The sequence below is a fragment of the Octodon degus genome, unplaced genomic scaffold (assembly GCF_000260255.1).
Source record: "Octodon degus isolate 3935 unplaced genomic scaffold, OctDeg1.0 scaffold00064, whole genome shotgun sequence".
Taxonomy (NCBI): domain Eukaryota; kingdom Metazoa; phylum Chordata; class Mammalia; order Rodentia; family Octodontidae; genus Octodon; species Octodon degus.
The window spans coordinates 9,359,966-9,369,584 of record NW_004524640.1 but is presented as its reverse complement, the minus strand read 5'-3'; the positions used below and the strand labels follow the sequence as shown (position 1 = coordinate 9,369,584).

The 9,619-nt window shown below is 59.1% G+C and overlaps 1 protein-coding gene across 1 annotated transcript; it reads left to right on the top strand.

The window, feature by feature from the left end:
- The first annotated feature begins 6,966 nt into the window (after nt 1–6,966).
- Sstr3 (somatostatin receptor 3) lies at nt 6,967–8,271 on the top strand. Its single transcript, XM_004634686.1, has one exon. It carries the CDS (start codon nt 6,967–6,969, stop codon nt 8,269–8,271), a length of 1,305 nt encoding a protein of 434 aa, XP_004634743.1.
- The last annotated feature ends 1,348 nt before the right edge of the window (nt 8,272–9,619 follow it).

The following is a 9,619-nucleotide window of genomic DNA, read 5'->3' as shown; positions in this document are numbered from 1 at the left end:
GGTTGTTACTACTCATATACCTCCACCCAGTGTCCCAGCCCCTGCCCCCCTTCCCTTCCCCGGGAACTGAAAAGTGGCCAGCACCACGTTAACTAACACATACAGTAGTGTCTCTGTGTCCCTGGAAACGGCAGCAATTGACTCATTCCATCGTCATGGCAACCCTACACAGCAGGTGTTGAAAGGAAGGATTGAGGCTCAGAGAGGTTAAGTCACAACTCTGAGGTCACACAGGAAGTAAGTGGCAAAGCCCAGGCTTAGACCTAGGGGAACCAGCGGGTGTGATGACTTAGGTGACCTGCTTGTGGGGGACTGCAGTGAGATGGCCCAGGGGTTGGGCTGAGGTGGCTGTTGGCCATCTCTTATTTGAGACTGACACTCATCTGTCTCGGTAGCTGAGGCCTGTCTTGGTGGGACTGCAGGCAGAGAGGAACATGGAAGGATCTGGGTCAGGGTTCTCAGGCCCCAGGCCCCAGGCTCCCAGGCCTTCAATGCCAGCGGGGCAGGGCCACCCAGACACCCCATATATCCCCCCAGCTCTCCTGTACCCTGCTCCTTGGGCTTCTTTTGCCCAAGGAGCCCCCAGGGAGGCTGTGGTCTGCTGTGGGTCATGCGTGTCACAGGCTGGGACCCACGCCGCCCCTCCCCCCACCTGCAGCGTACCCTTAGCAGCCGCCAACCACCCGTCCTCTTCACTCATTCAATATTTAGCAAACATCTATTGTGTGCAGCTGTGTGCCAGGCCCAGAGACACACCCCAGTGTGAGGACAGACCTGGCCTCCTTAGCTGGTTGCTCACGGTGGGGTTAGGGTCAGACTGATGGCCTCAGGAAAGCTGGGGAGGACCCCAACCCTGGGCAGGAAGACCTCCAGAGGGGACAATGGGCAGCACCTCTTCTTAGGCCAGGGAAGGCATACAGCCTGTGCAAGGGACCCAAGCAATCAGCATTCCTCACTGGTGTCCCTGACTCTGCCTTTAGTCCGGATGTGGCCCTTGAAGCAGCCAGAGCAAACCTTGCAGAGACATAAATCAGGTCTCAGAAGACCAGTGCTTCCTCCCTGAGAAGTCCCCTCCTCCTGGTTGAGGTGACAGTCTTCCTAGGCACAAGCTTGGTTTTCTCTTGGGTCCTCTTCCATGGTGCCGAGTGGCCCCCTCCCTGCCTCCTTCTGGCTCTGCCTTCCTTTCCAGAGCCCAGGTCAGTTCCAGCCCTACGTGTGTGTGTGTTCGTTGATTGCCTGAAGATAATCAGCCAGGAGGCGGCGGCGGGGGGGCGGGGGTCACCCGACACTTTGTCCCTGGGGCTGAGAACAAGCCTGGTACCAGTGGACATCTGGATGAAGGGGTAAGCGAGGCTGGGTGATCTGGGGGCCTGGGCAGGTGGGGCAACAGGACCTGCCGGGCACCAAGTCAGGTGGGTTGTAAGCAGCTTTTGGGGGTCAGTGAGAGTCACAGGAGGACTGTGGGTGGAGAGGTCCATGACAAGGTATCCTCTCTCCGTAGCCTGGGAACACTGTCCCCAGAGCTGTGCAGAGCCCAACTACAGGGTGAATTCAGACCTCTGGTCACCCAAGGCCTGGGAGAACACCCTGGGACCTGGTGACACAAGGCAGGGCCAGCCTTGCTCCTGAGGAGCGGCCCTTTCGGGAGAGTCCCTGAGGAAGATCCGCTTCCTTCCCTCTGTTCTCCAGCTCTTCCTCCCCTGTTCTCGGGAGGCAGGGGTCACATGAAGAGCAGAGGCAGCAAGGCCAGACTCAGGCCCCCAGGACAGGGATACCCGCTGGGCACGGCCCCCACCTGCGTCTGCAGAGCCACGAACTGGGAAAGATTCATACAGATCCGCACAGGCAGCCCCTCTGATGACAGGAAATGCCAACCTTGTCCTCCAGTTAAGCCAGACTTTATCCTCCCCCAGAGAATTCTATCCTTCTCATTAGCAGATTTGCATTATAAAAAAATTGTCCTCATTATAGAGATTATATTTTTAATTTTGTCAATTAAAAAATAGTGGAAATTTGTTTTCTTGCTGAACGATAGCTTTGAGGTTGCCTCTCTGCTCTCAGAGTTTAAAAATACTCATTTCTCCCTGTCCTCTGGCTTCTTGCTCTGCCTGGGGCTCTCTAGGCTCCCCAGGCCCCCGGATGACGACCCTACCGTGTGTCCAGCCCAGGGCTGTGCACTCCACTGCAGGTCCCACCCTGGGACTTGCCCCTTCCTGCTACCCCTTCCCTTCTGGACAGCAGTCCCCAGCCACTGGCCCGGGACCACAGCTGTTACCCCAGGGGACAGGTGCCACTGCAGCCTTCTAGGGGGGTATCCTGCCACTGGCTGAGCGCCTGCTTCTCCCGAGAGCCAAGGCCAGCGTGGGCGGCTGAAATCTCCCCGGTAACAGGGTCGGGCCCCTCCCTCTCCCGGCTTCGTCCCTCACCTGCTGCCCCCCACCCTGGCACCTGCTCTCAGGATCAGCCCCTCCTCCCGCCCCCCACCCCCACGCCACTCCGCTCCCTCCTGTGCTGGCTCTCCATGTCACCATCTGTGGCACAATCCTTCTCTGTCACTCTCCCTACCACCCCCTCGTTCTCCTTCCTCTTTCCTTGCTCGCGCTGTCCCTGGCTCTCTCTGCCTCTCTCGGCCCTTTTCTCCCTCGCCCGCCTTTCCTCCTCCTCCTCCTCTCCCTCCAGGCTCCTCTCCCCCTCATTCTGGCTCTCCACCTCCTCTCCCCCACACTCTCTGCACCTCAGACCGACCCCCCTTTCTGCTTTCTCAATTGGCTTCTTAGTCCCTGTGCCCATCTTCTCTTCCTCACCTCGGGAAGCATCCTCCACCCCACCCGAGCCTGCAGACCCCCAGCTGTGCCCCTCTTCCTGCAGGATGAGTCCCACTGATGGGGCATGACGCAGTGGGTGCCGGTGGGAAGTCAGGGCCGGAGAGCAGATGGAAGCCACTCTGTGGACAGATGTGGGTGCCCCGGGCCTAGGAGGGGGCACGTGCCCACAAGCGGTGTAGAAGTGGGCGCCACAGGGGGACACCAGCTAGGGCGGGGGGGAGGCTGCAGCAGGATGATGACCAGCCTGGCAGCAAGGAGCCCTTGTGCTGTGTGCAGGTAAGGAGCCGGGCTGGGGTCCTGGAGGGGGTGCCAGGGGCCCCTCTGGCTGGGCTGTGGGCTGACAGAGTCCTGTCAGCCCAGGAGCGCAAAGTTGGAGGCCTTCGTGGGACTGCTATGTAGCTGGGGGTGGGGGGCAGTTCTCTCAGTGTTTGGGGTAGGTACAATTCTAGAATCCTGGGGTCTCAGAACAGTCAAGGGTCAGAGCTGCAGGAAACTGATGCAAGGCATGCTGGCCTCTGGGCTCAGCTGGTGGCTGTGCTCCTGGGCTCCCTCTCTGTGCAGGGCATGGTGTCTGGCCCAATCCTGTCTTGTATTTACAAGCACCTTGGGAGGTGGGCACCTGAGCCTGCATTTAAATAGTGGGAACCTCGGCCAGAGAGAAGAGATTTGTCCAAGGTCATGCTGTGACCTGGCACTGTCACTCTGTAGCAGAGCTCGGACCCCAAGCCCGGGCTTGTGGGATAGAAATCAGGGCTCAGGCTCTAGGCCTTGAGTGGGAGCTGGTCAATCAATACAGAGGGGCACAGTCAGACAGCTTTGGAGGAAGGCCTGAGCATGCAAGGGACAGCTGGAGGTCATCAGCCTGCACTGTCCAGGACTGTCCCAGGCCGATTCTTCCCAGCCTGAGGCTGCATGGCCAGGAGATACTGAGGCTTTAAAAGTAGACAGAATGGAGTTCAGATTCTCCCTTCCCACTCACCAGCTGGGCGACCTTAGGCAAGCTGCGGAACCTCTCTGATCTGGGAGTCTGGGGCCCCTGTCCAGGGGGAACGTCTTTTGCTGCTCTCCTGGCTGTAGCACATGGTGTGGAGACAACTACCAAGTTCTGGGTGCTGCTAAGTGCTGAGAGCCAGCTCGAGGGGGGCAGTGGCTGGAGACAGGGAAATGAGCACAGCTGGGAGTCTGTATCCCCAGGGGCCGACCTTAATTGCTGTGGGGCCCCAGGTAGCCACTCACCCTCTCTGTTTCTCTCCACTCCTGAACAGAACGGTCCTCAGAGGAATCCGCCCCCAGCTTTCAGGCAAGCTGTGCCAAAGATAAACCAGACAGAGAGGAAAAGTCCCTCCTTCCCAAGGATGAACTAGATCATGCACAGGATTCCAGCTGCTTCCAGAAAGCCGGCACCAAAATTGCAGGTCTGCCTTAGCCTGGTGGAAAGCAGTAATTTCACTGCTCCTCTTGCCAGCCCGCCTCAGGGCTGTTAAACTTTGACAGAGATGGTGGGTGGGGACAGGGTTGCTGGCTGGAGTCCAGGCTGGTGTTCCCTGTGCTCTGTAAGGGGCTAGTTGGCCCTTGGGTACAAAGGAGGACTTGGCTGGGCATGGGGTCCTGGTGCCAGAGTGTGTGTGTCGGCACGTGAGGCTGTGCACGTGTTTGCCTGGCAGGAGGAGGGGGCTTCCCTGAGGGCATCTGTCCTCAAGCTTGGAAATTAGGTTTGCCTAGCTCTCTGCTCCTCTCCAGCCTGCCGCTATCCTCCCTCTGCAGCTCTGGGCTGTGATTGGCTGCCCAGCAGGGTTGCTGGAGAGAGGCTCTGTGCAGAGCAGGGTGCAAGGTGACGCAGAACCCCCCACCCCACTCCCACGAGCCAAGCCCAGGAAACCGGACTTTAAAGGTCCTAGACGCCACGGTTTGGGGCCAGGCAAGGACTGCTCCCAGCACTGGAATTTTAACATTCTGCATCAAGGACACTAAGCCTAAGAATCTCTGACTGAGAGTCTATGACTGTTCTAAGAATTTAAAAGGCTATTTATAGGTCACTTGCAGGCAATGGCTCTGGGCCCATGGTCTGGAGAGTGAGGGGCAGCTGGGACAGCTCTGAGCTGGCTGGCTGTGGTCCTGTTCTCCTACCCTCCTCCCTCCTGGCCTGCCTCAGTCTACCGGCCTGTGAAATGGAGGTGGGGGGGGGTGGTCTTGCAAGCTCCTCTCAGCTGTGGCCACCTGCTGCATGACTGGCTTTACCTCCATCCCCATCTGTCACTGGGGACAACAGGGGTGTCTCCCCCAGGACACTAATGCTGCTGCAGCCACCAGCTTCCCCAGGAACCTGGCACCGTCAGGGTCAGTGATTATGAGGCTGGTAGCATGACCCTAGAGCCCATTGCCATGCTTCCCGGTGCCGGGGTTGGGAGACCTGGGAGTAAAGGGTGTGGGCAGGCTGAGCTAAGGCATCCATAGGCTCAGACAGAGCAAGAGGCTGTCCCGAACTCAGGCACAGGAGCCATGGCCCAGGCATCCTCTGCCATCCTTAGCATCACTTGGTTGGAACTCAGAGCAGGGGCATCTGCTGGGAGCAGCTTGCCTCTCTCCTGGGAGCTCTGCCCCTGTGTAGGTTTGCCTGCTTGGGACAGCGACTACTGTAGGTCCTGAGTGGAATTGCAATGGAATTCCTCATGAGAGGAAGGCCTTCTCCACCTTCCCTTTCCCTGAGTCCTCAGAGGATCCCTGAGCCTCTAAGCTCAGACACAAGTGAAAATAAAACCACATCACAGTTTCTGCAGGGAAAATCAGAGGCAGCCAGGGGCCAAAGGCCAAGGGGACAAGCCATTAGGAGGCAGGTGCTCCCAGCCTGGCCTCCAGGAGCCAAAAGTCCTGCTGAGAAGGCTGGCGAGTCCCACCTGGCCTCCATTCATTGGCCACCTGCCTTCTGCTGAGGACCAACTTCTCTCACTCCTCTGACTCCAGGTCTCACCCTCCAGTGTAGGTGGAGCCATGCTTGGCTAAGTGGGAGGAAGGAGTTGGGGGAGAAAGGCTAGGGCTGGGTGGATCTCCACATTTAGGGAGCACTGAGTTCAGCAGGGGACCGGGATGGTGACTTGGCGTTGACACCCAGGGGCTGTGATGGAGAGGGGTAGGTGAGGGCACTGGGAGGTGCTGCTGGGCATGCTACTGCCCCCATTATTCCCCTCTGGGACATCTGCCCCTTGTGCCTGCAGCTGGGGGACATGACCATCCCGTGACAGCACCCACAATGTGTTCACAGATATCTCCATCTCCAGTAGGGCTGTGGGGGAGCAGGGGCCTCCACGCCCTGCCCCAGGGCACAGCTGCCTCCCTGGCAGGGCCTGGAGTAGGGCCAGCAGGACAGCCGGGCAGAGGGAAATGCTGAGTCCCCATGGGTCCTTTCCTGGCTCTGTGGGTCCTTTACTCCACTTGGAATCAGACATTTGGTGAAAGCTCTGGGCTCTGATAGAAAAGATACAGGCATGTTTTGTTCCGTTTGGTTTTGGGATTAAATACAAGCCCTTTGCTCAGAGCTATTGCCCCATTCCTTTTGATTTTCTTCTTTAAGACAAGATCTCACTGAGTCACTCGATTGCTCAGGCTGGGCTCCAACTTGCAATCCTCCTGCCTCAGCCTCCCAGAGAGCTAGGTTTTCAGGCATGCATCCCCACACCTGGCCCACAGAAAGGTTTTCACCTGGAATTTGGGAGCTCATGGATCCTTCCGGGTTCCTGGAGGGCCCCAGCAGCTTGAGGACAGGCTTGCCAAGGGCTGAGATGTACTCTGTGTGTGTGTGTGTGTGTGTGTGTGTGTGTGTGTGTGTGTACTGTGAGCCATTTCCTGGGGTCCAGCCAGCTGGGCACTATGCCTCAGAAAGGCAATGAATTACTTTATTAAACAGCTGACCCTCCTGTCCTGTCCTGTGCTACACTCCCTGATGTAATGGGGGGGGGCAATTCACTTCCCCGAGACTCATTTCTTCACCTGATAAATGCCGCAGGTCCAGCCAATTGTGGCTGGCTGTACAGCTTCCAAGTCCAACCCTGCAGGAGTGGGGCTGAGACTGCCATCCTCTGCTGTGACTCAGCTGTGTCCTTCCCCTGCAGGCCAGGAGCTGACTGCTGATCTGCTGCCCAGGGCCATGGACACCGCTGGTGATCCCTCACCGGTGCCCACGACCTTGGACCCTGGGAATGCCTCCGCAGCCTGGCCGCTGGACACCACCCTTGGAAACACATCTGTGGCCCCAAGCCCAGCAGCGCTGGCCATCAGCGGCATCCTGATCCCGCTGGTCTACCTGGTGGTGTGTGTGGTGGGCCTGCTGGGCAACTCGCTAGTCATCTATGTGGTCCTGCGGCACACAGCCAGCCCGTCGGTCACCAGCGTGTACATCCTCAACCTGGCGCTGGCAGACGAGCTCTTCATGTTGGGGCTGCCCTTCCTGGCCGCCCAGAACGCTCTGTCCTACTGGCCCTTCGGCTCCCTCATGTGTCGCCTGGTGATGGCCGTGGATGGCATCAACCAGTTCACCAGCATCTTCTGTCTCACGGTCATGAGCGTGGACCGTTACCTGGCCGTGGTGCACCCCACGCGCTCAGCCCGCTGGCGCACGGCCCCGGTGGCCCGCATGGTCAGCGCAGCCGTCTGGGTGGCCTCGGCTGTGGTGGTGCTGCCTGTGGTGGTCTTCTCGGGAGTGCCCCGGGGCATGAGCACCTGCCACATGCAGTGGCCTGAGCCGGCCGCCGCCTGGAGAGCTGCCTTCATCATCTACACTGCCGCACTGGGCTTCTTTGGGCCTCTGCTGGTCATCTGCCTGTGCTACCTGCTCATCGTGGTGAAGGTGCGCTCGGCCGGGAGGCGGGTGCGGGCTCCCTCGTGCCCGTGGGTGCAGGTGCCCGCGGGCCAGCGGCGGCGGCGCTCAGAGCGCAGGGTCACGCGCATGGTGGTCGCCGTGGTGGCACTCTTCGTCCTCTGCTGGATGCCCTTCTACGTGCTCAACATCGTCAACGTGCTGTGCCCGCTGCCCGAGGAGCCCGCGTTCTTCGGCCTCTACTTCCTGGTGGTGGCGCTGCCCTATGCCAACAGCTGTGCCAACCCCATCCTCTACGGCTTCCTCTCCTACCGCTTCAAGCAGGGCTTCCGCAGGGTCCTGCTGCGGCCATCCCGACGCGTGCGCAGCCAGGAGCCTCCCTCGGGGCCCCCTGAGAAGACAGAGGAAGAGGACGAGGATGAGGACCCAGAGGAGGGCACCGAGGAGCAGGAGAGGAAGGAGAGGAAGTGGAAGGAGCTGAACGGCGGCGGCGGCGGGCTCAGCGAGATGGCACAGCCTGGCACCAGCAGGCGGGAGCAATTGTCCAGTGCCGGGGCAGCCAAGGAGCAGCAGCCCCTCCCCCAGGAGCCCTCTGCTCGGGAGAAGTCTGGCCCCCTTTACGTCAGCTGCCGATAGGGACCAAGGAAGCAGCTGGCGGCCCCCAAAAAGGCAGAGGCTGTGTATGTGCTCACAAGGGATGGTCAGAGGCCTGGCCCCTGAGCTTGTTATTACCAGGACTGCTGTGTGGCCTTGGCGGATGACTTATCCTCTCTGGGCCTTGTCTTCTCCGTGACTCAGGGATGGAAGTAATCAGCCTGCATGGGCTCTGTCAGAGCTGTGCTCCGAGGGCTGGCTTCCAGGCTGACCTTCCAGAGCAGTGCCCAGGTTAGGAGATGGGCACCTACAGGCTTCATCTTCAGAGGGACAGACCAAGGCCAGGGTTTCCTGGGCTCAGTCTGGGACAATGGGGTCTGGAGCCTAAATGAGAAAGTTGAGCTCAGTGGGGAGGAGGGCGTGGCAGGCTCCGTTCTGGCTCCTGCCTCATGGTGACTGTGAGGTCGGGGCTGGCTGGACTCCTCTAGGCCTCTGCCTCTGCTCCCCTGCACTCTCTGGTCCCCTTCAGGCCTGTGGGCTGTGACAGCCGTGCTGGAAATCCTATGAGGAAGAAAAGAGGCAGATTTTCCAGGAAGTGGCTTAAGTGTTGATGCGGGGTCTCCTGCTGCTTGGGTTCTCCGGAGGCGACACACTTGTGCTTGTTTTCTCTTTTTGTTTGTTGAGACAGTGTCTCCCTCTGTAATTCAGATTGGCCTTGAACACACTAGGTAGCCCAGGCTGACCTTGAACTCATGGCAATCCTCCTGTCTCAGCCTCTGAGGGATTCCAGGCATGTACCACCATGCCTAGCATCCTACATTCATTTTGTACTAGTGATTTTGTACTTCTTTTCTTAGAGAGGGCCCCAAACTGCATAAGCTTAGGCTGTCCATAGCCTAGGTAGGCCCCTGTTGAGCTCAGCCACCTGGTCCCCCAGGCAGCTATAGTTCCCAGACCTGTCCCTCTTCTTCAGGCTACACCCTCCCTGCTCTGAGACCAGAGCTGAGCCCGGCATCTGCAGGCAGACATGGAAAGTTAGTATCTGAAGAGCAGGGTGAGGAGACAGAAGAGGAGGAGGAGGAGGAGGAGGAGGAGGAAGAGAGGGAGGAGGAAGAGGAGAGGGAAGAGGAGGAGGAAGAAGAGGAAAAGGAGGAGGAGGAGGAGGAGGAGGAGGAAGAGAGGGAGGAGGAAGAGGAGAGGGAAGAGGAGGAGGAAGAAGAGAGGGAGGAGGAAGAGGAGAGGGAAGAGGAGGAGGAAGAAGAGAGGGAGGAGGAAGAGGAGAGGGAAGAGGAGGAGGAGGAGGAGGAGGAAGAGGAGGAGGAGGAAGAGAGGGAGGAGGAAGAAGAAGAGGAAGAGGAGGAGGAGGAAGAAGAAGAGGAGGAGGAAGAGG